At 36.1% G+C, this 25280-nt stretch overlaps 1 protein-coding gene across 6 annotated transcripts in view; it reads right to left on the bottom strand.

Annotated features, from left to right (window-relative positions):
- ZC3H12C (zinc finger CCCH-type containing 12C) overlaps positions 1-25280 on the bottom strand; it is a 62770-nt gene that overhangs the window by 9856 nt on the left and 27634 nt on the right. For all 6 annotated transcript variants that reach the window (XM_033120620.1, XM_033120617.1, XM_033120618.1 and 3 more), the window contains 2 exons: positions 21353-22107; positions 2009-2148 (listed from right to left, as the gene is read on the bottom strand). In XM_033120620.1, coding sequence (XP_032976511.1) covers positions 2009-2148; positions 21353-22032 — 820 coding nt within the window. In that variant the 5' untranslated portion in view covers positions 22033-22107. The remainder of the gene's footprint in view (positions 1-2008; positions 2149-21352; positions 22108-25280) is intronic.

The raw sequence follows: 25280 nt of genomic DNA, 5'->3' as shown, positions 1-25280 counted from the left end.
TGTAAGATAAGAGAGATAACACCTCATAAAGCCATGACCCAGAGGCAATTACTGTTACTATTTTGGCATATTTCCTTCTAGTCATTTTCTGTGTATTTTTTTCTTTCCATTGTTGATATATGTATGTATATACATATAAAACCTGCCTTTTATATATAAAAGCACTTCCTCAGATCATTAAAAATTCTGTCTAAATATTCTAATACATATTCTATCCTATCAATGTATAATAATTTATTGAACCATTCTTCTAAAGAATGTATAGTTAAGAATGTATAGTTTGCTTCCGTTTTTTCCCCTATTATAAGTAATATTGGACCGAATGTCTTTGTGGTCATAAATCTTTGCCTGTACCTCTGCTTATTTTCTAGGGAATTACTACTAGAAGGGGAAGGAGGAGATCCCAAGAGTATTAACATTTTAAGACCAAACTTTTCCAAAGAGGTTGTAATGTTTACATTTCCACAACACTAGGAGTAACTCCCTCGGGACATAGAGTATTATCAGTTTTTTAATCTCTGCTAATTTGATGGGTGAAAATAACACTTGTTTAAATTTACATTTCTTTAATTACTAATGAGTTTGAATAGATGTTGATAGTGAGCGGTCCCTTGCTACCATGTTACCATTTCTGTACTGGAGATCTTTGTTTTATGAATGTACATGACCTCTTATTATGTTAAGGACATGCATTCTTTGTTTATTTGTTGTATTTTTTTCCTTAGGTAAACAAAAATATTTCTTATTTTTTAAGTTTCTCCAAATACAGAAGTTTAAATTTTGATGCAATTAAACTTATCTTCCTTCATAATTTCTTCTAAAAAAAAATTAAATTTAGATAGGCCTTTCCCAGCCATTCAAAGACTATAGTCTCTAACAGTTTAATATTTGACAATTCTTCAACCATCTGGAATTTACTGTTACATGGTGTAAGATAAGGATTCCAAAGAGTTACTGAATGTCTTGAACTACGGCTGAATTATGCCTACCTCTCCCACCTCACAGTTTACATAGGTAGGCTACGGTCTGATTCCATGGCTCTGGACCCCACTATAACTTGCCTATCTATTCTTATGCTAGTTTAATAATGATTTCATGATTATAGACAAAAATAGTCTTAAAATAATCTTCCTATCAGGTACATTGTAGGTGGTCTCTCCATTTGTTTTTGATTTGAATTGTTATAATTTTCTTCACACACGTTCCTCAATTTTTGTTAATGTTGGAAGTAGAGGGAGGGGTGAGAACGGTTGGATGTTGATAGACAGTCTCTTAAGCAAAATGTTAAGCAACAATAATTAACACTTACAAAGGACATCTTTGCCTGAAACTAATACATTCAGAAATTACAAAGTAGTGCAAAATACAGATACTTCATTGGAATCAAGTGATTTCCTTCTACTTGACACCAAACAGCATATCCAGAGTCTCACAAATCCTTTCTGATCTGCAGTCACTATTATTTCCTTGTCACCTAGTCTAATTTCTTACAGCAGATGAGAAAATTGGGGTCCAAAGAGGTTCGATGTGTTGCTCAAAGTCCTATGGCTAGTAAATGGCAAAGTCTGATTTTGAATCTAGGTCTCCTGACTCCCAGCATGTCTCCAAAGGTCAGAAATCTACAAAATTTTAAGCAAAAAGTTTCCAAATCAAAAATAAAAACTGCAAAGGGCGGCCGGTTAGCTCAGTTGGTTAGAGCGTGGTGCTAATAACACCAAGGTTCCTGGTTCGATCCCCGCATGGGCCACTGTGAGCTGCGCCCTCCTTTAAAAAAAAAAAGATAAAAATAAAAACTGGCTTATGTAGCAAGGATTACTGTTTAGTTAACACAATCAGGTAGTTTGTAAACTTGAAAATAACTTTATTGTCCTACCCAAGACAAAGTGGCTATCGCACAGACTGAGTAAACAGAAACAGATTAACATACTGTTCAACGAAATACCTGACAGTGCCAGATGCCTGCATAGGTATACACGGAAGCTAAGAACAAACAGCTAACAGGGCTTACCTGTAATGAGAGCATCAGGTCGGGACTGTTCTTTTCTCCAAGCAGGAACAAAAACTGTAACATCTTTGTGGCCTCTTTCCAAAAACCAATCTACTGCCAATTTTATTCCTCGGCAGGAAAATACTTCTTTGTTTCCATGGCTGAAAGATTATTTTAGAACAGTTAAAACACAACAAAAACCTAAATTTAAGTTAATCAATTCAAATTCGTAAACAGAAATGATCACATAATTACAATAGTACTAGGAGATTTCAAATTTAAGATGGAGTTGAGTAGCTCAGAGAAACATTAAAATAATCTAGGAGTTGAAAATCTGTGAGGAAAAAAACATAAGAAGACTGGGATGATGGTTGCATGGAGAATAAAAAAAAGTGATTTTTCAAATGTAAAGCTGTAAAGGTTAACTAATCAGAAAGATACATGCTCTTTTTGACCAAGATGGGGAAAAAGGGGGCCTCAAGCACAGCAAGAATAATTTCAGTCAATGTAAAAATGAAGTCACATAGAAAAAAATCTGTAAAAACAGTGGAATGGAATACTTACTTTCTAAAAACATCCTTCTCAAGAGTTATGCATATTTTCAATGTTATGATTACAGCACAAAATATACAGGTGACCAATGTAAAACAACGTACATACATGCACTGAAATGAAAAATATGTTCCCCTGTCCTTCAATGCAAAGACACCTGGTTTCTGTTTAACATTATTGTGTTGGACAAAGATTAATGATGACAAAAGGGCATTCAACACTGGATTAACAGTTTTAGCGCCTAAAAGAAAATGTCCAACTAAGAATGTAGTCATTCAACAAATATTTATCTAGCACCAGGCTCTGCTGGTGTACTTTAACCTAACGGTGCAAAATAACACTTATTCTAATGTTTTTAAAGAAACAGTCTCCTGCTCTGAATGCAATAAATTACATTCTTTTACAGTTTGAGCTCTGGAGGCTCCATTTCTTTAGATAGATATTCTTTACTTTTTACAGCTACGGAGGACTGAATAAAATAGGTAGGTAAATGCTTTGTTAACTTTTAGCACAAATCAAACTTTAGATATATTAATATATTGTTCTAATAGTCCCCGGAGAAACACTAGAACCGTCTAAATATGACTAATCATTTCGGGACAAAACAGAAATAGACACCTTCTTGTATAGATATTGAAGGCTATAAATGCAAACCAGAGAGACTGTTTATTGGTTCCATACACCTCTCCTAATGACCCAGAGCAACATTAGAGGTGAAATCAGATGTATTGCAAGTCAGAGAAAACGATAAGGGATAGGGGAGTTTGAGGTCACATTTTCTAGGTAAGAAGCGCCACCTGATAGCCTCACCAATGCCCCAGCAAATGATGCATGGTGATGTTAGGTTTCATGAAAAATACTGATATTTAACCAGTTTTCTGAAAAACTATAGAAAATGATGGTAGCATTTCTTGAGAGAATACATATACTAACTATTCCTAACTACAAAAACTCAACTTGCTAAAACCTATTTTATCTTATATGAATGCTTTGAAATCTAAGTGTATTACTATTTGCTGCTAGTCATTAATGACATTTGGTTTACTGAGACTTGAGCATTTAACCGCTTCTGGCTCTAAGAGACAATTGCATAAGCATTTTCTTCCCAGTGATTTCATTTGGTAAGGACAACTGTCACATTTTACTGTAGGAACAAAAGATTCCATCTTCTAATTAAAGAACTTTCATAAAATGTGGGTAAACAGCAAACACGAGACAAAGATTCTATACGTGATAAAACAGGATGTTGTACTGCAATACTATAAAGGTTGTTCTCATTATCCTCTTCTTCCCCTCTGCCCCACAACCCCGCAATCCCATCCCACGAAACCTCACAGGCAGAAAACAAGAGGATGAAAAGTGCCACACTGTGAACGGTAAATACCGCATTTCTCCAAAAATAAGACCTACCCTGAAAATAAGCCTCAGTTAAAATCGTCAGCCAGACAGATGCATTTAGTACGTTATGACAATGTTCCAGAAGATGACATGATTGTATTTGAATAAATGTAGATTGTTGCACATGAAAAAATAAGACATCCCCTGAAAATACACCTTAACGTGTCTTTTGGAGCAAAAATTAATATAAGACCCGGTCTTATTTTCGGGGAAATATCGTAGAAACATAAAAATAGCCTGGGTTTCTGAGCAGATGGACCCATATCTATCTCTGATCTTGTTATCTGAGAAATAATACCCCCCATTTGTTTAAGAAACTGTAGTCAAGTTTTTATTTGCAGCTGAACACATCCTAATTGCTACATTAGTCATAAACAAAAAAAATAAAAAAACAAAAACAGAAACCTGACAAAGCTCTATTAATATCAGAAAAAAATACTTTAAAGCAAAAAATGATTAGGGATAAAAAATTACACAAAAGTAAAAACGGAACAATTCACAAGGAACCTATAATTGTGAACTCACTCTCCATATAAGTACAGTGGTACCTCGGTTTTCGAACATCTCCATTGACGAACATTTTGGTTTACGAACGCCGTAAATTTTATGGATCTATGGTATCCTTAGGTAGTAAAATTCATGCTAAATTGCAGTTTTAGGGGTTGATTTTAAAGGTCTGGAATGGGTTAATCCATTTTGCATTACTTTCTATGGGGAAACCGTGCCTCAGTTTTTGAACATTTCAGAACTCAAACGGTCTTCCGGAATAGATTACGTTCGAAAACCGAGGTACCACTGCAATGCAAAAGATCACAGGAGTACTAGAAGAAATGAACAAATCCACAATCACACAATTGACAGATGAAGCAGAAAACATTTAGCAAGACTGTAGATGGCTCAATTACAAGCTTTAGGTAAAGGACATATACAAAACCCTGCACAAAATTAGCAGAGAAAAATCTTTTACAGAACATATAAAAAAACTGATAAAATTCACTGTGTACTAGTCCACAGAACAGATGTCAACAGACATCATAAATCTGTATCAAACAACATCAAAATTACAACTAAACTACAGAATAATTACCACTGAGAATTGCCTAAAGTCTAGCTGAACAGAAGTCCGATAACTAGGGATATACAAAAGAAACCACACCAAAACTGGTAGGAGGGGTAGAGACATGGAAATGGGCTGGTCCCACACCTGAGTGGGGTGGTTAAAAATTGGGAAGGATATCTCGGCTGCGGAGGTTCCCCTGAGCAGTGAGGGGTCTGAGGTTCCTCAGCCCAGGGTCCCAGTGCCGGGAAGAGAAGTCCACATACCTTCTGGCTGTGAAAATCAGAGGAAATTGTGGCTGAGTGAGATGGAGGGCTGCTGAAGTCTCATTCCTCTTAAAGGGCCTCTGCACGGGCTTACTCACTGACGAACTCACTTGCTCTGAGCTGCAGGGTTGGGGCAGCAGCTTGAAAGGCTCAAGGGACATACAGGAAGGAACTGAGTTGTCTGGCTTCAGAGTGAGGGCTGGAGGGGCAGCTTTCTCCCATATAGAAATGCTGGCAGAAGCCACTGTTCTTTTGTTGAACCTTCCCTCTACCCAGCCTGCATGCGCAGGCGGGCACCATATCCGAGTCTCTATCAACCTGGCGAACACCATCCAACCCTGGTGATACCCTGATACCCTGCATCACCCAACTTGCAGGCCCACCCAAGCCACTGCCAGTGGCTTTTCCATACACACAGCCTGTCTTGGCTCATGCTGCAGACTTTCCTAAAATCTCTCAAAGGTTCACAAATGCCAAACGAGCAGCATCTGGACTAAGCGTGCCCTGTACCTCTTGCTAAGCAGCCTTTTTGCAGCTTAGCCTCTCCCAGGCATGTCCAAGCCCAACACAAGTGGCGACCATATACAGAACATTTTGTAGCTCATACCAAGTGGCCCCAGGCAGGGCACAGGCAGCAGCTGACCTTGGCCTGCAACAGAGGTCCTCCTAAGAGGCCCCCAAAACAACACACCCAGTGGCCAGATTCAGATTACTCCAGAGTACCACCCAACTACCTCCACAAACAATACACCCAAAGGCAGACTCAGCAGGCACCAGAGCCCCACTAAAGTGAATCTTTCTCCTTAGGGTCAGCCGCTGCATAACAGCTCCCTCCACTGTAGTCATGGCCAATTTTCACAATCCCTCCTACAGACGTGCCAAAAGCAAAGGCTCAACAACAACAGGAGGGCATGCATAACCCACACAAGAGTCACATCTGGAGCACCTGGCTCAGGTGACTAGGGAGACTCTGCCACTGGGCTCCACAGGACACCTACTACACAAGGCCACTCTACCAAGATTAGGAGACATAGCAGCTCTACCTAATACATAAAACAAACTCAAGAAGGCAGCCAAAGTGAGGAGACAAAGAAACATGTCCCAAATGAAAGAACAGAACAAAGCTCCAGAAAAAGAGCTAAACAAAATGGAGACAAGCAATCTACCAGATGAAGAGGTCAAAGCACTGGTTATAAGGATGCTCAATGAGCTCAGTGAGAACTTCAACAAAGAGATAGAAAACATAAAAATGCAGATAGAAATATAAAAAAGAACCAGCTGGAAATGAAGAACGCAATAACTGAAATGAGGACTATATTAGAGAGAATCAACAGTAGATTAGATGAAGTAGAGGACCAAATCAACAATTTGGGAGGTAAGACAGCAGAAAACACCCAATCAGGACAGCAAAAAGAAAACAAATTAAAAAAAAAAAATGAGGATAGTTAAAGGGGCCACTGGGATACCAAATGTACCAACATTTGCATCATAGAGGTTCCAGAAGAAGAGAGAGCAAAGAATTGAAAACCCATTTGAAGAAACAGTGACAGAAAGCTACCCTAACCTGGAGAAGGAAATGGACATACAAGTCCAGGAAGCGCAGCGAGTTCCAAACAAGATGAACTCAAAGGTGCCCACACCAAGACACATCATAATTAAAATGTCAAAGGTTAAAAAAAAGAACATCTTAAAAGTAGCAAGAGAAAAGTAGTTAACAAGGGAACTCCCATAAGACAGTCAGCTGATTTCTCAATAGAAACTTTGAAGGCCAGTAGGGATTAGCACAAAATATTCAAAGTGATGAAAAGAGCAAAGACCTACAACCAAGATTACTCTCTCTAACCAGCCAAGCTACCATTTAGAATTGAAGGAAAGATAAAGAATTTCCCAGACAAGAAAAACTAAAAGATTTAATCAGCACTAAACCAGTATTACAAGAAATGTTAAAGGACCTTCTTTAATACCATGTTTCCCCAAAAATAAGACCTAGCCGGACAATCAGCTCTAATGAGTCTTTTGGAGCAAAAATTAATACAAGACCTGGTCTTATTTTACTATAATATAAGACCCGGGTTATGTAATATAAGACTAGGTCTTATATTAATTTTTGCTCCAAAAGACACATTAGAGCTGATTGTCTGGCGAGGTCTTATTTTCGGGGAAACAGGATAAGAATAAGGAAAAAAGAAGATCAAAAATATAAATAATAAAATGGCAATAACTACATATTTATCAACAATCACTTTAAATGTAAATGGATTAAATGCTCCAATCAAAAGACACAGGGTGTCTGGATGGATAAGAAAGCAAGACTCTTACATATGCTGCCTACAAAAGACTCACTTCAGATTGAAAGACATACAGACTGAAAGTAAAGGGATGGAAAAAAATGTATCATGAAAATGGGAGAAAAAAAAAAAGCTCAATACTTATACCAGACAAAATCGACTTTAAAACAAAGGCTATAAGAAGAGACAAAGAAGGACCCAATAATTACACGTCTGGGTATTTATCCAAAGAAATCCAAAACATGAATTCGAAAAGACATATATAGCATCCATATGTTCACTGCAGCATTATTCACAACAGCCAAGGTATGAGGCAACCTAAGTATCCATTGATAGATGAATAGATAAAAAAGAAGTGATACATACATAAAATGGAATATTACTCAGCCATCAAAAAGAATGAAATCTTGCCATCTGCAACAACATGGATGGACCTAAAGGGTATTGTGCTGAGTGGAGTAAGTCAGACAGAGAAAGACAAGTGCCATCTGATTTCACTTATATGTGGAATCTAAAGAACAAATAAACAAAACAGAAAAAAACTCATAGATACAGAGAGCATTTTGATGGTTGCCAGATGGGATGGAGGTTGGAGGGATGGGTAAAAAAGGGCAAAGGATTAAGAAGTACAAATTGGTAGATACAAAATAGCCATAGGGATGTAAAGTACAGCATTGGGAATATAGTCGATAATATTGTAATAACTGTTATGTAGTCAGATGGATACTAGATTTATTGAGTTGACCTCTTCATAATTTATAGAAATATCTAATCAGTATGTTGTATATCTGAAACTAATATAATACTGTATGTCAACTGTAATTGAAAAGTAAAAGTTATTTTAAAAATCAGTATCATACTTATATTTTATGACAAATTATTACATTGAAGATATAAGGTTCTAGTTCAAAAAGTAGTGTTGCTATCTACCAGCAAACCAATTAAAAATTTCAATTTAAAAAATGCTCCCATTTGTAACAGTAACAAAAACTAAAAAGTCTAAAGAAGAAAAGATATACAAGAGATTTATAGAGAAAATGAAAATTGAAAACTTGTATTAAACATCATAAGAGAAGACCTAAGTGAAAGGAGCAATATCCTATTTTCATGGATGGTAAGGCTCAATTTACGAATATAGCAATTCTCAAATTAATCTGTAATACATAATTCCAATAAAAATCCAATAAAAGGGCTTTTTATGAAACTTTAGAAGCTGATCCTAAAATTAATACAGAAAAACAAAAAGCCAAGAATAGTTAAGCAATTCTGAAGAACAAAAGAGAACTTCTCTACTAGCTATCAACATTTAATATAAAACTACAGAAATCCAAAGATAAAAGGATACAAAGATTTAAAAAAAACAAACCAGAAAACATGTAACAAAAAAGTGAGTGTAAGGCGATACACACACGTGTGTAGAAATGATAAAGTGACATCACAAATCAATGAAGATGAACTATTCAACAAGTAGTATTAGGGCAACTGGTTATTTACATGAAAAAATTGTATTTTTTATCTCATATTATACACTTTTGTTAATAGATCAAAAATTTAAATATGAAAATACTGTAAAACTCTTAGAAGAAATTGTAGGAGACATTCCCATCAGGATAGGGAAATACTTCTTAATGAAGACATGCAACCACATATTACATCAAGGAAAAGACTGATACACTGGGGCACAGAGAACTTCCTTATGCAAAAGATTCCAAAACAAAATAAAAATCCCATAGAGCGGGGGAAGGTATTTGCAACATAGAGTACCATCCAAAAGGCTAGTACTCAGAATATATAAAGTACTCCTATACGTTGAGAAGGGTAATCAGATTTTTTTTTTAAAGGCAAAAGATATGAACAGTTAATTCACAGAAGAGGAAACCCAAATGACCAACAAACATGAAAAGATGCTCAATAGTGAAGAAATGCAAATTAAAGCCAAAATGAGACACCACTTCACACTCATCAGACTGGAAAAAAATAAAGTCTGCAAACACCAGATGTTGCCAAGGATGTGTGAAAGCCGGAACTCATATATTACAGGTGGGAGTGTGAATTGGTATAAATGTTCAGGAGAGCAATTTGGCAATACTTTATATAAAGTCGCAGGCGTGTTTTCTCTAAAACATAGTATTCTACATTTCAGTAGAGTAAAACCCTACAGTAACTTGAAGTCAGATTGAATGCAATTAGCAGTGGCTTTCATCCTCAGGCCGGCTTCAGATCTCACATGGGGGGCAGACTAGTATCTTATCTTCTAAAGGCAGACAAGTGGGGATGCGTAGGGTGGGTCCCTGCATCTCCAGTACTTTCCCAGCCAATCTTCCCCTCATCAGGCCAAAGAAATGAATGCAGAGTAGGAAATCCCTGGAATGGCTGGTGTTACCTAGGAAGTCGCTGCCAGCCACCACCCAGAACCATCCCTAGTAACATTAAAGCCTGAGCGGACAACTACCAAGTGGCTCCAAATGGCAGATGGGACTTCCATAGACTGAGAGGCTGTGGGAGAATGAACTTAATCTAACCTTACTGAGTGAGGCATGCAGAAGGATGTGACTAATCATATGTGCTGGATAGAATATAAGGGGCAACTGTGGGAGGTTCTGATAAAGGATTATAAAAACAGAGTAAGCCTGATAAAAAATTAGGAAAACCAAGATGTCAGAGTAAGCACGATGTACCCACTGGTGCATCTGAACTATGTGCTGAGTGTTTACTAAAAATGTAGGATGATGTTTAAGAACTGTAGCTTTAATTTCATATAAACAGAGAAGAAATTCATTATACTTCTATAGCCTCTTATGGGCTATAGAGCATGTATTCAGGGTTTTTTTCCCTCAGTAATAAAAACAGCTAATTATATACTTATGAATTGGCATGTTCCTTTGTGCCTCAATTTTTCATTTCAACAATTTCGCAATAGGGTGGTATACCTCAAGTGAGTCCTTTGCTGGGTGAATATGTTGAAAGATTTGGGCCACTTTTGATTAGGTAAGAAACCCTGAATGTTTGCTAAAAAGTGTCCTTCACCTACTTTGGCTCAGTGGGATTTGGTTCCCAGGGAAAAATTATAAATCCTCACTGCAAATTTTGAGTTACCATTAAGCAAAATGGGTAATATAGGCTCAAAGTTTGCATGTGGCTTTAATGATAGAAAAATACAAGAAGCCTGCTAGCAGGTCTCTTTCTTAAAAGGCTTATTTTACTCTGTCATGTTTGGAATAGGCATACTTACAAAAATCCTGCTTTGCAATGGACAGACGAAGGCTCATCTGAAGTAGACAAACTAGTATATTTACAGAGACTTTCGGAAAAAACCATACTTTAAGTAAAATGATTGATTATGGTATCTCTAGATCTCAGCAAATAAATGAAAGAATGAACTGGATAGCCATAAAGAATGAAATGGAAAGCTCCTTTCTCTTTCTCCAGGTTCTCAACCCTTCGCTGCTATTGCTCCTTCTGCTCCTCCCTTCACCTTTCTTTGCCTCAATCTGGGATCTAGAAGGAGATGATGACTTCTTGGATGGATGGTGATCTAGGATCTGGGGATAACTTCCCTTTGGGAGAGAGAGAATTGCCAGCCTTATTTGAATGTTCTAATATGGATTCCACCCCCAAGACTCCTGTGGCACTCAATATGCAAAACATAGCTAGGGAAGCAGAAATGATTAACAGGAAGGAACAAGGAGTCTGACAATTTGGATAAAAGACTTTCCTAGAATTAAAGCATCCGGTTGGCAAATGGTTGTACTGATAACTTAGAAGAAAGGGAAACAAAGGAGTCAGGCTATTATACAGCAAAATGAGACTGAAACCACAGTGCATTCACACCAACTTATTTTCACCTCAACGTGAAGAAAATCAGCCCTATTTCTTTGGAGCATCAGGGACTCAAATGCCTTTTAGAAGCTACCCAGGATGCTGGGTAGATCAGATGTGGTGAAAGTGCATATGCCCTTTTTCCTAGTTCACATGACCTGTCTCGAGTTATTTTCTAGTGCTTTGGAAAGATCTGCATAAATGCACCAAGGAGCTCTGCTGTATGTTGTCAGTTTACAGCCCTGTGCATGACGATGGACTGTTGCCTGTTGATGACTCTGCTTCACTACACTAATGAAACAGGCATAATGGGGACACAGGATAAACCCCAAGCCAGTGCCATGGCCTCAGGCACCCCCTGCACCTCAGGCTGCTCTCGGGCCTTGGCCACCCACTGGGAGGCACTGCTGCTGGCAGTCTGTGAAACCTTTCTGCAGAAGGTGACCTGGGAAAAGTTCTCCATGCCACTGCTGGATGAGTCCCCCATTGATTTGCATCAACGGTTCAGAGGCATTTTCTAAATTAACAGGGATGGATTCAGGGGCAGATTAGAACAGACCCTTAATCCTCTCCAGTTTTGTGGTAGACTTGTCGCTGGAATTCGAGCACAAGTGAGAAAGGTATCTGGATGACAAGGATAGACAGTTTCCCGGCCACAGCAATCCCGTTTTTGGCGGGAAAAAATGGAAAAAGGTAAAGACAAAAAGAAACTCAAGACTGCAGTATTACCTGTCCAGTTAGAATTATTCACAAAGGGAGCTAATCCCTTTCTGGGAACACCAACAAATAAGATAGGACTCCCTAATGAAAAGTCAATATTGTAAGAAGCCAAGACACTGGAAAGAAGGCTGAGAGACTGAGGAAGATGCACGGATGCAACCTAACTCTGACACTTTACTACACCTCCATCAGACTCTTCTCCACAAGAAACTAGACAGGAAATAACAGCAAATGGAGCAACCTACTGAACAAAACTGATATAACTGGAGAGCCTCAAAGCTGGGAATGGGAAAACCTTATACCTGTGTCTCTTTTTCCTGCCTTATCTTTTCCTGTCGTTTCTTGTGGATCCTGGAGCCATGTCTGCTGACCTTTCTCGTTTTACCTGAACCCAGGAAAACACACAAGTTGTGGGTATCTCTGGACAACCTTCTACCTGTTCTTTTACCTCTAAGGTTTCTGAGCAAATAGGTCTTCTGTTAGACACATGCCACTTTTCTTAATGCTGTTAATCTTTTGGGAAGAGACCTGCTGTATAAAATAAGAGCTACCATATTTCCAGGTAGAGTATTTTTGAAGCTCCTGGGAAACAATGCCCGAATGAGTAAATATGAGTTTATCCATACTGATAGTAAATCTGTGCTAGGGGTCCGCCATGTTATGGGCCAAGTTTTGAAGAAGAGAGGCTTTCTAATACCAATGGCAACTAATATGCCACACGGGAAACTAACTGCTGATTTATTAGAGTCGTAGCAACTTCTCCAACAGTTTTCTGTAATTCGTTATAGAGCTTTTACCAGACAATAAGATGAAATTAATTTGTAAATGAAGCTGCAAAAAGAGCTGGGGGTGACTAAAGCCTCATTACTTCTATTACTTTTTCTTTTTTGATTTTTTTTTTCCTTTCTTTTTTCGAAGCTCCACTACTTCTATCCAAGGACTCTCACTCAGTTTCAGACATATGCAACTCCCTACGAACTAGAAAATGGAAACTAAGGGCAACTAAAATGAATAGATTATCTTGACAAACATATTCTTCGTAAGACTTTCGATATCATAACTTTTCATTATTCCTTAAATTTAATTTGTCTCATATCTAATAGGTTTATCTTTAATTTACTCACATATACTACTGTAACTAATGTGAAAAGCACATAAATTCTTTCTATTTTCAACAGAAGGGCAATTCCATAAACAGTTAAAATTATATGATATTTTCTACATCTTATAACAACACCATATATACCTCCCACTGGAGAACTGAAGTACACTTGCTTATTAGTGTACCATTAAATTAATCACCTACGATAGTTAATAGATTATAAAAGTATATTTTGTAATGTGGAGAAAAATGCAGGGAACTACGTATTTTAATGTAATTTGCTTCAATATGGAACCAAGAAGAGGGAGCCATTGGACCAAGTAGTCCATTTGCCATATCTAAGAAATGTAATTTCACATATTATACACAAACATATCATTAACTAGGTTAACCACAGGATAGAGAGGGTTATTTTAGAATTATAACTGTTATCTTCCAGTGAGAGACATGAGGAGTAACCAAAAAACATGGAGAAACTTAAAGAGGGAATCAAGTCATCTATGAAAGGGGACTACCTCTGTTTTTCATGGCATTGAATAAAAAGGGAGAACAAAGGCATCTCTTTTTAATTCTCTTATTTTTTCAAAATTTATTTTGCTGTAGTTTGAGTATTTGCTTTGAATTAACATATTACTTATAATGTTATACAGAACCTTAAAAATCTTAGGTAATTTTTATTTTCTTATATTCTAAAATTTATGCAATAAGTATATTATTTACATGGTCAAAGGGAAGCTATTCTCAAAAAGTCATTCCAGGGGCGGCTGGATGGCTCAGTTGGTTAGAGTGCGAGCTCTGAACAACAGGGTTGCCGGTTCGATTCCCACATGGACCAGTGAACTGCACCCTCCACAACTAGATTGAAGGAGAATGACTTGGAGCTGATGGGTCCTGGAGAAACACACTGTTCCCCAATATTCCCCAATAAAAATTAAAAAAAAAAAAAGACAAAAACAAACAAAAAATCTATCAATTTCCTTTAAAAAAAAAGTCATTCTATAACTCATCTAAAATTTAATTATAAAAATTATGTGTCGAATGGCATGTTCAGTATTACTACCAATTATTATAATGGTACTAGTGCTACTATTACTAACACTAGTACTACTACTAAATAGAAATGGCTTTTGATGACTAGGCCAATACAGTGAAAATAGCAGTCTTTGCAATCAGACATAAGTTTAAGTATTTTCTTTACCATTTTTCTATGTGACGTTGGCCACGTTATTTATTCTGAACCTCAATTTTCTCATATTTAAAATGGAAATAATCCCATGTACCTTATAGGGTTGTAAGAACTGAACAAGGTAACACCCATAAGCACCTAACACAGTGCCTGCCATACAGAAGGCTTCAACAAATATTAGTTCCTTTACTTTCTCATGTTCCTTTAGTCCTAAATTTTAGAAAATGAAAACAAGCTTGCTTGTTTGGAATGAAAGTAAAACCAGTAAAATAAATCTTTAATCTCACCATTGATAGTAAATTTTGATTTTTAGACAATATGTTTAATGTGTGAAGATCACTAAACAGCTTTTTTTTTTAAAGAAACCAAAAAGAGATCAAAGTAATCAGGGGACTCAACAAGACAATCAATTGTTTTTTTTATAACCTTTTATATATCATCTTTTATTTAAATACAAATCTTGACCTGTAAGTGCGCTGTCTCTATTGGAAGATTCAGGTATGATTATATAACTTCTGTGACTTTAATGCATCATTATATCAAGCCACCCTATGATGATAAGAACATAAGTTATCAGGGTTTGTCAGTGAAGTGCCTACAATAAAAAATATAAGAGTAAAAAGCATCCTTTTAAATTAGAAAACCGTATTTGAATCTTTAGTACTAAAGTCCTTCCAGTTTGGATACAGTTAGCTTAATTATATTACAGAAAGTCATGGTGCGCTGGACATTAATTACAGAATAATAGTAATATAATAGTATTAAAAATATTTATTGAACACTAAACTTCTAGTATACACCAGTGCTCTTCAAATATTTGATGACTTGATTTTATTTTTTCTCATGTTGGACATATGAAAATAGATTTTAATTCTAAAGAGGTCCTAAAAATGGCTTTAAGACCATCTGCACTAATATATTTTCGATGTTTAATGATTGTTAAAAAGAAGTTCTCTTACATCTATCCTATGTTCCTTAAGCAGAAAGAAAGACATGCAGTTGGATATCATCTTCAATATGGAAACGAGAGTATTTTACTTCCTATCATTGTTGTCTTATTAAATTTCATATTTTGTTTGGGAACCTATTAATTTCATGTGCTGATCACAGGTATCTAGAATTTTTTCTTTTACATTACTGAAGGCTCATAACGATTGATGCTTATTTTGTCACTCCTCTAGCTATTCAACTTTATCATATCTGATTTCTTTTCCAACACACCAAGGTCACTTTGTAGCTAAATCTAATTGTCAGGATGCTAAACCTGAAGATACCACCAGAAAACTCAATCCATGCTCCTTGTTACAGATCATTTAATCAGTGTTTATCAAGTTGTTTTCCAAACAGAAATTCCACAGTGTGACTCAGAGGCCCCTCTAGGAAGCATGGAAAGGAATTTTTAAGCGAGAAACACAGCCCCACCTATGCCCCCCAATTCAAACAGTGTTTGTTTCAATAATGGGCCTCCATGCAAGATTGGCAGGATTGTACTGCTTTAAAGGAAAATAGAAGTCTACAATACCACTGATTTAGGACAGTGAAAATATTCAAAACCAAAATTACAATGAAGTATTAATATGAAATAGTATACTATTATCCTCCAGTTGGTTATGGACATAGCAGTGTAGCCAAGAGAGTTTTCAGAATGGGAAAGGGTAAGGAAAAAGGAAAAGAGAAAGACTTCTCTGATCATACAAGGTCCATAATTTGAAGCCAAATTTAATATTAGGAAGCACATCTAGCTAATCCAGATCCAAGGGGGTGATTAGTCTAAAGATGCTACAGAGAACACATCTGTTAAGTAGATGTAAAAATGTCTTCAACCTTAGCAAATCTAGACTCTAATCACTTTTTCCTATTTCTTATAATTGGGTAGCTTTTCCCATTATAATTGCTGACAGTAGTTAGGTGAACTGTAATTAACTTTATTCATATGTAATAGGATTAGTGATGTTTCCTAGGTTCAGGTTTAAACAAACACATTTGAGATAACAGGAAAGTTTACTGACCATTGGTCACTGAAATTCATGACTGATGACAACTAGAATAATGTACTTAGGTTATAAAGAGATGCAGTGGAATATAATTAACATTTGTTCTTGTCAGACTCCACGTGATAAAATTAAACAGGGAAAAAAAACTAGTTCTGATTGTTTGATTCTTTTCGTAATGTCTAAGGATTTTCTTTAAAACAGTAAGAGAAATGAGACACCACCAACGAACCTGTAAGTAACACCTATGACATTTACCTAAAGGGAAATTAAGCTGTCCATTAATTAATATTAAGCCCCTACTAAGTTGGGGCTTAAAACACTTCTACTGAGAGGACATTCAATAGAAATATAATGTGAACCACATACATAATTTTAAATACTCTAGCACATTTAAAAAAGTAAAAAGCAGTTGAAGTTTTAGTAATACATTTCATTTAACCCAATGTATCAAAAATTATCATTTTAACACATAATCAACATACAAGTTATTGATATATTTCACGTGTTTTTGTACTAAGTTTTCAAAATCTGGTATGTTTTTTACATTTACTTAATAGCTCAATTTGGACTAGACACATTTTAAGAGCTTAACTGCTACATGTAGTGAGTGGTTACCATATTGGGTCACGTGAGTCCACAACACATACTGTGTTTCCCCGAAAATAAGACTTAGCCAGACAATCAGCTCTAATGCATCTTCTGGAGCAAAAATTACTATAAGACTGGATCTTATGTATAATAAATATAATGTAATACCGGGTCTTATGTAATATAAGACCCGGTATTATATTACATTATACCTGGTCTTATATATTATATTATATAAGACCCGGTCTTATAGTAAAATAAGACTGGGTCTTACATTAATTTTTGCTCCAAAAGACGCATTAGAGCTGATTGTCCAGCTAGGCCTTATTTTCGGGGAAACACGGTGTTTTGATAAACCTGTTGAGGGACCAAAAACAAATTTCAATGAACTCTGGCAATTAGTAGTCTCTCTTATGGTCTAAACCAAACCCTTAGACTGGGTGTCTAGAAGGATTTTATTAACTATAAGTCAGTACTGTACTTAAACTGAACAGCACAGCAAATCCACCAAACAACTGTAGGCAAATTTCAGAGTCTAGGCAAAGTGGCCATCAATATTAAAATTTACATTGAAAAGAGTTCTCAATTTCATATAACTTCACAAGCCAGATTAGAAACATGAAAGCCTTTGTGCTTTTTAAAAGATCAATCAGAAGCTTAAATCCCATTTATACAAACTGCTGAATTCTGCTTGTATTTTATAAATATATGGGCTTAACCCACCATTTCTGATAGACAGTAATCACAGCGTAAGCATTTTCTCTGTTCAGCTTCTGATTCTAAAATCTGTATCTGATTTCTGTTCCAACTTTAAGAAAACGACTTGAAGGACTGACCTGGAGTGCATTCCTACATCCCAGTTAACTCTCAGATTTGCACTACCAGCAAGTGGTCTCTAATATGATCCTTTTTTGGGGGTGGTGTGTAAATTGTCAAGCAAATGGTTGCTTTCTTTCTCTATTTTATATCATTTGATTGGTATACAATAGAAAAAAGTTCATCTTTTTTCCCCAGGAGTTGTCTATAATTTAACCTTTACACATATTTTCAAATATACGTAGGTCTCCTTGTCTCCAGTCTTGATGCTCAATTGCTTCTCTGAATTTCTCTGCAGAGTGATCTTTCTTAAAGGCAAATGATATGCCACTTTTTCCTTGCTTAAATTCTTTTGGTGGTTCCCTATCATTAAGAGAGAGGCGATATGAGCACAAATCCTATTACCGAAAAGTGGTCCACCTGAGATTATCAGCAAAGAAAATATTTGTCCTAATACTCTGTACAAACATGCACCAATAAGGCCTACCCACCATTAAGGAGATTTGATCTAAGCCAGAAACCTGGGTTCACTGACAAAGACAGAAGACTTATATTAGGAGATGGTGGCGGGGAGGGGGTGAGTAGTGGCGGTGAAGTTTCAATAGTTTGTTCGTATCAAAAAGAGAAGACTGGTGCGTCTATCTTCCATTCCTCCCATTCCATTCAACAGAAGAATTTGTGCTACAATATAATGTAGCAGTAGTGATGAGCCTCTGGGTTTTTTCTTGTTCACCACTCGTTTCATATAATATTTAGTAGAAGCTAAAGTAGAATATAGAGATAATTTTAATATAGTCAGGTGAGTAGGTCATGAAAGCACAGTGGAAAAAATCAAGGACTTTTAGGCATCAAAGGGCTGACACACTCAGAAGAAAAGAAGGAAAAGCCATAGAGGCATAGGAGTTGATGGAATCACAAAGAAGTGCTTGGGAGAGGAAAGCTAAAGAAATTACTTGCCAAATAAAACTGAATAGGGGACTACTGTGAGGCCACTTAATCAATTGGTGATGAGATGGTTTATGTGTCTCTCTTAAAATGTTAGCCTTATATTATGACCTGGTGTTTCTAATGCATAACGTTCATTTTCTAAATTTGGCATAAATGCCCTCTAAGATCTGTTCCCATGTCTTCTTATCAACCTCATTTTCACTTCCCATCTATTTTTATATCTCCATGCAGTTCCCACACATCGTTTCCTATGCCCCCGCAACTTCCCTCTACACATTCTAGTAGAAGGAAGAGACATCACAGTCTTGCTCTGTTCCTTCATTTTCTGACATCGTACAATTTGGGCTTCTATCTTTAATACCATATGACATTCTTGAAGACAACGATTTCCTATGTCCTCAGATCTCTGCAGGACAATCCCCAGGATATTTTTCTCCTTGAAGCCTCTCCTTTGAGTTTGATGACATTTGTATCTCTTGGTTTTTCTAGCACTATCTTTTTTCTATCATTAGCGTTTTTCATGCTACTCTTTCCCTGGGTCATCACTTTCTTCCGCCTCCTGTAGCTACCAAAACTTTTCATCTCGAATGGTTCTCAACACAGAAATACCTTGGCACTTTAAAAAAAATATTTGGGCTCTAGCTCCACTGGATCAGATTCTCTAAGAGCAGACCTCCGGAAAGTGTATCTTTAAGAACACCTCTCATGATTCTGGTGTATGGCTATGGTCGTAGGTGCTCCTCCAAGACCTATTGCACCTTCCCTCATCAGTCTTCCCCTTTGTGAATTCACAGCATTTCCGCCCTACACATTATCACTCTGCTAAGGTAAACGGTTCACTAGTTCTGGGTTATTATAAGGAAAAAAATCATTATGTGGCCGAGCTTGGGAAAGATGAAACAACAGAGGTTATTTTACTGAAGGACTTCTCAAGGCCGTATGTACACTTCATACCTCTGAGTTTTAAGGCCATTTTCACTCCATTAGAAAGGGTTGTCTGCATCCAAATTGATCTCCTATGTCCTATAATCCACTCTAAACGTCACTGCCAGATTAGCAGGGTAAGGCATAACTCTCGTCTTCACATTCCCCTTTTCAAAAATCTGCAATTATCTTTGGATTAGAGCCAAGCTTACATTCCCTAGCCTGGCATTCAAGGCATTGGAAGATCTAGCTTGAACCTTTTCAATTTGCTTTATTTGCTTTTATCTTTTTTAGATGATGAAAAGTGTATAGACTTTGAAATGAGACATATTTGGGTTTGAATTATGTTTTACCTTGGGCAAGTAATTTAAAACCTGCAAGTCTCATCTGCTTATAAATGCAAGAAAGATAATACTGCTTCCACCTGAAAAGGCAAGCTAAATAACCTGAAAAGATTATCTTGAGGATTACAAGTTGGTTCTTCCTATACCCTATGCAGAAATACTTGTTATCACCTACTAAAAAAGTGGTTCTCAAATTTCAGTATGCATCATTATTGGAAGGGGTACTTGTTACACAAGAGATCCCTGGGCCATACCTTGATCTTGACTTGGTAGGTCTGTGTATGGACTTTGTAGGTCTCTAGAACTATGCTGTCCAGCCACTAGCTACATGTTTAGATGGCTAGTATGGCTAGTCTGAACTGAGATGTATGGTAGGGCAGGATGCCTAATTTTAAGATTTAATATCAAAGGAATAATGCAAAATATCTCACTAACAATTTTTTAGTTGATTACATGTTGAAATGACATTTTGGCTATATTAGGCTAAACAAAATATATTATTCACATTAATTTTACCTGTTTAACTTTTTAATGTAGGTACCAGAAAATTTTAAATGACATACGTGCCACACATTATATGTTCATTGAACAGCACTGCTCTAGAATGTACATTTTTAACAAGTTCCTCAGATGATTCTCTGGTAGGTATCCTCAGATCACCTTTGAGAAACAAATTATATGACATTCTAAGCTCTCTGAAAGAAGAATTGATGCCTTCATATATCTTTATATCTCCAACAGTGTGCTGAACATTGTGGGAAGTTAACGGAATTCAAATACACTTTAAATGTTAAGTCATCAAAATTCATAAAAAATTTCATTACAAGTTTTACTTTTGTTTTTTTCTTTCCAGTTCCTAAAGAATTATTTTTGAATTATATTTCTTAAATGAAACAAAAATTTCAAACTATAGCTTTATTCCCAAATAATAAAAATAGCTTATTTTCTAAAAAAATTGGGGTTTTTCCCTATGGTTATTTGACCTCATATAGAAATAGGCTATTTACCTGACTAGATTCCAAAATTGTTGAATATCATTGTGCTCGAGTTTTTCATTAAAACTCGTGGTTAACACTAAACCGAGAACATGTGCTAATTTTTATACCATAGTAATATAGCCAGATGGGGAAAAAAGAGACGTATCTGGTGAAAGGGGTCTCTATTTAGGAATCAGTAGGGTGAGAATGGCTGACTGCCCTCGAAATAGAGAAATGAAAAACTTAAAGAGACACAATTAGAAATGTGTAAGCTAATGTTAGGATGCAGAATAATCTTGATTTTAATGACTATTAGAAGAGTAAGTCCCCAAACTAGAAATACCTTTTAAAGACTGGTAATAATCACTGAAGATTTTCCCACTTACCTCATTGCCACATTGCTGCCATCGATAACTATTGGTCTCAGGTTTTCTCCATCATCTGTTACAACCTCTTGCATTGGAGATTCAGACCGCTGAGATTCCAGGGAAGATGTTTCCCGCATTATACTGTTAATTGTACTAACTGTTTGTTCAGCCTCACTTTTATTTCCAAGTTTTACAAGTTCTCCTAAAATATCATTGATTAAAGCATCTGTACCAAGTTTGTTGAGCACAAGCTGAACCTGTTCCTCAGAATAACCTAACTTAAGTGCAAACTCCAGTTTTGTTTGGTATTCTCGCACCACGTCAGGGGGTTTCTTCACTTCCTTGGGTATAGTCTGGGACTCTTCGGGTTTAAAGTCTTGCAAAATTTCACTGCGCTTGAGTATGTGAGGCTCTAAACAGGGAGACCTACATAGTTGTCTGTGAGTCTTGGTTAATAAGCATGGCTCTACTGAAATGTTACTCAATTGTTCTGACTCATTATCAGAGTTTGTGCTTTCTTCAGAGTCACCAGAGCTCGCATTCTCTTCAGACACCTCTTTTTCTTCCTTTCCGGAATTAACTTTTTCCATTGTAGGTTTTTCTACCATTGACCAAGGTGCAGATGTACTTAAATGTGGGTCACTGCTCTCCACATAAAGGTGGCCGAGGTCATGCCCCAGATGATCCTTCAAGCCCATGAAGCTGTTACGTGTACTTGACTCCACTTTTCTGTTGTTTTTTCTGTACTCCTGAATGCAAAGCACCCCGTATTCCTAGAGAAAAATGTACAATATTTAGAATTTCATATTTACGGTTTCATTTGTTTCAATAAACAAGTTGGTAAAGAATTACCAAACTACTGAAGAGCTACTTTGTGTTTGAGTACATCCTTATCCCTCAGCACTCTTGCAAGGTAAGTATCATGCCTTTTTTTCAGATGAAGTTCGTAGTTAGAAAGGCTATGCAATCCCTCCAGGGCAACAAAGTAAGTAGTGGAAGTGGACTTTTTACCCAGTTATGTCTGACCCTAACGCCATACTCTTCCCACTATGTCACACTGCTTCTCAGTCTTGATGGAAGAGATTTTCCTGCTGTGAGAAAGGCCTATGTTTCTGGAGTGACACATAGAGTATTATCAAAAAGCGTGCTTTAGATATGCTATGACAAGTTATGTACATTTTCTCTACAAGAATTCATAAAAAAACTGTAAAAAGTCTTTTAAAGAGAAAGCCATGTGGAAAGGAAACCATTAACTTACTATAATTGTAATAGTATCGTTAATATGGATCAAGCTTAAAAACAGTCGAAAGACATATCAAAAATAAATTTGGTACTGAGTTGAAAGAGCACGTATTCAACAATAGCCAACAAGGAATTAAATAATTACAAAGTGACTTATACTCTACTTAAGAAATGAATAGTTTTGCCCTAATAATCTTTATTTTGTGAATACTGAACACAGTAACAGAATACAATCTTTAAAGTCATGCCATCCTTATTAAGTGCCAGGGACACTGCAGTCTGTCATTCCAGGGGGCTGGGAAAAGTTCTTTTATGCACTTTTATGGAAAGCAGAGAAATGAAATACTTCACATAAAATTAGCAGCAAATAATTAGATACACTGAATAAGTAATGTTATCTTAATTTCTTGAATTTTATGGCAGAAAACATTTCTATATTATATCGGATAATTAATTAACCATTATGTACATTTGGTTAAAAAGTCATCTTTTCTCCTACATCCCCCCTAAGGAATGCTTTTACTATTAAAAATGCTTTCACTGTTTTACTATTTTCCTTAAAGTCTATTGGGAATAATTGTTATCTCTCCACTAGGAACACTAGGTTAGCCAAATAAAATTATTTTCTCTTGTGCTTCACTGAAAGGACTATATCCACATCAGTAGTTTACTTAAGGTAATTCCAGTTCTATCCATGGATAACATTAGTAAGCCAGTGGTAGCTGAATTTGAGACTGTCATAAAACACCTATTTAAATAACCCCCCAAAACTGGAAAAACATTTGATTCTAAAGCTCTTCAACATCTTATTTACACTAGAAAGGAGCTATTATGTAACTGTTAAGAGAAAATGCTAAGTGTTTCTAAGTTGCACATTTGAATGCATACTTGGTGAACTTATTAGAGTGAAGTATTTTTGCATAATGAAATAAATTATATTAATTATGGTAAATACTAGAGAACATGGACTTCTTTAGCTTGATATAATACACTTAAAATTCCTTCAGTGTAGAACTCCTACACACTTTTCCAGGAGTTTCTTTAGGTTTTATTCCTTGAGAAGACAGATAACTTAAATTGCACTGTTCTGCTAATGTAATATTCATTAGTTTTAAAAAGCACACACAAACATCAAACTCTCCTGGCTCCTGACTGCACAACTGATAAAAAGAAATATTCCTTAAGAAGGCTCTATATACATCTGCCCCACTATGAAGCTGTATCCATTTCAATTTTTTTCTATTAATATGGATATGCATGAGCCGAATTATTTAGAATTAAAGGAAGGGATTTTAAAAGCAAATCTTTATACTCAGTGATTTATTAACTACTGTAATATAGTGACACCATAATGCAAGTAACAAATCACAACAGCATCCGAATAAAGGGATACAGTTAAAAGAAAAACCTGCACTGTGGCCTTCCTACAGCTCCCACCAAAAGTATCTCAAACAAGGAAAACCTATTGGAAGCTGGGCTGCCTGGCAACCAGAAGACGGTTGCTAAGCTGCACTCTTTTAACATGCCATCATGAAGGCTAGCACAGTGAAAGAATAATTTGGTATGAACAAAAGCCTATAAAAGAGACTGGGACTTAAGTGCCTCTGGTTTACCCTCGGAGAACAATGCAGCTGCCAAACCAATCTGGAAGCTCCAACATCATTGTTCTGTAAACCCCACAATCTGCTCTGACTGCAGGAAGTGTATTTAATGGGCAACATTTTTGATCTCTTCTGAAAAGTTTGGGTTTTGCATAAGTGCTGTTGTGAGATAATTCTTCAAGATAATAATTCACTGACCAAATCCATGAATTGAACTAGGGAATATTTTAATATTGAGCTGCACTGTTTTTCTTTTGGACTGTTTCAAACAAGATGAAAACTGTGTGAAAAATACAGCCAGTGGGGAAAATTAGAATGAAATGTTATGTTTAAAGCATAAGGAAATTATTTTTAATTTTCACCTTTTTCAAAGAAAGAAAACTAGATACTGTAACATTTTTAAACTGAAAATTATCAACCCTAAAAATGTATTCAAATCTTTTTATATCACCTTCAGTCTAGTATAAAAAAAGTGTTGATAACACTATGTAACTCTGCTATAATTATATGGCTATAACGATACAATAGAGAGAAAAAATGGGATTATCAGTTGTTTGCTTTTTATGGTATTAAACCAGATAAAACTCATTTGTACACGAATGTATTCAGTGACTACCACAAACCTTTAACTTGTGGTATATGATAATTCATATATACTATTTAAATAAGAAGTTTGGAATAATTGGTCTAAGATGATTTTTAATTCTGAGGATAAATGTAACCTTGATCTAGTCTACTTTTTAAAATATTAACGTCTAATTTTGTTGCAAAATAAATTTTCTTTTAAAAGATTCTGGTTTAACTTTTTTCAACTGACAGGCCTCTCTTAATTTTCCAGGTATCATTGGTTACCTCAGAGAAAGTTATTCAATGTCATCGTGTACTAAGTAAGCAGTTAAATAATTTTAGTTCCTATACATCAACAGACTATGAAATAGTACAAACAAGGGCAAATGAAATTACCAGGCATATATTTTCTCCACTACATAATACAAAATTGAAATAACCTGATTTGTATTGATCCAAATGATAAAGATTTGGTTTTTTAAAACTTTAATCCCTAAAATGCTTCATTATCCACTTGTAATTACCGTGTTTCCCCG

The sequence above is a fragment of the Rhinolophus ferrumequinum genome, chromosome 11 (genome assembly GCF_004115265.2).
Source record: "Rhinolophus ferrumequinum isolate MPI-CBG mRhiFer1 chromosome 11, mRhiFer1_v1.p, whole genome shotgun sequence".
Taxonomy (NCBI): domain Eukaryota; kingdom Metazoa; phylum Chordata; class Mammalia; order Chiroptera; family Rhinolophidae; genus Rhinolophus; species Rhinolophus ferrumequinum.
Note: the sequence above shows the minus strand (reverse complement) of the source record. Positions and strands in the feature narration are given on the sequence as shown.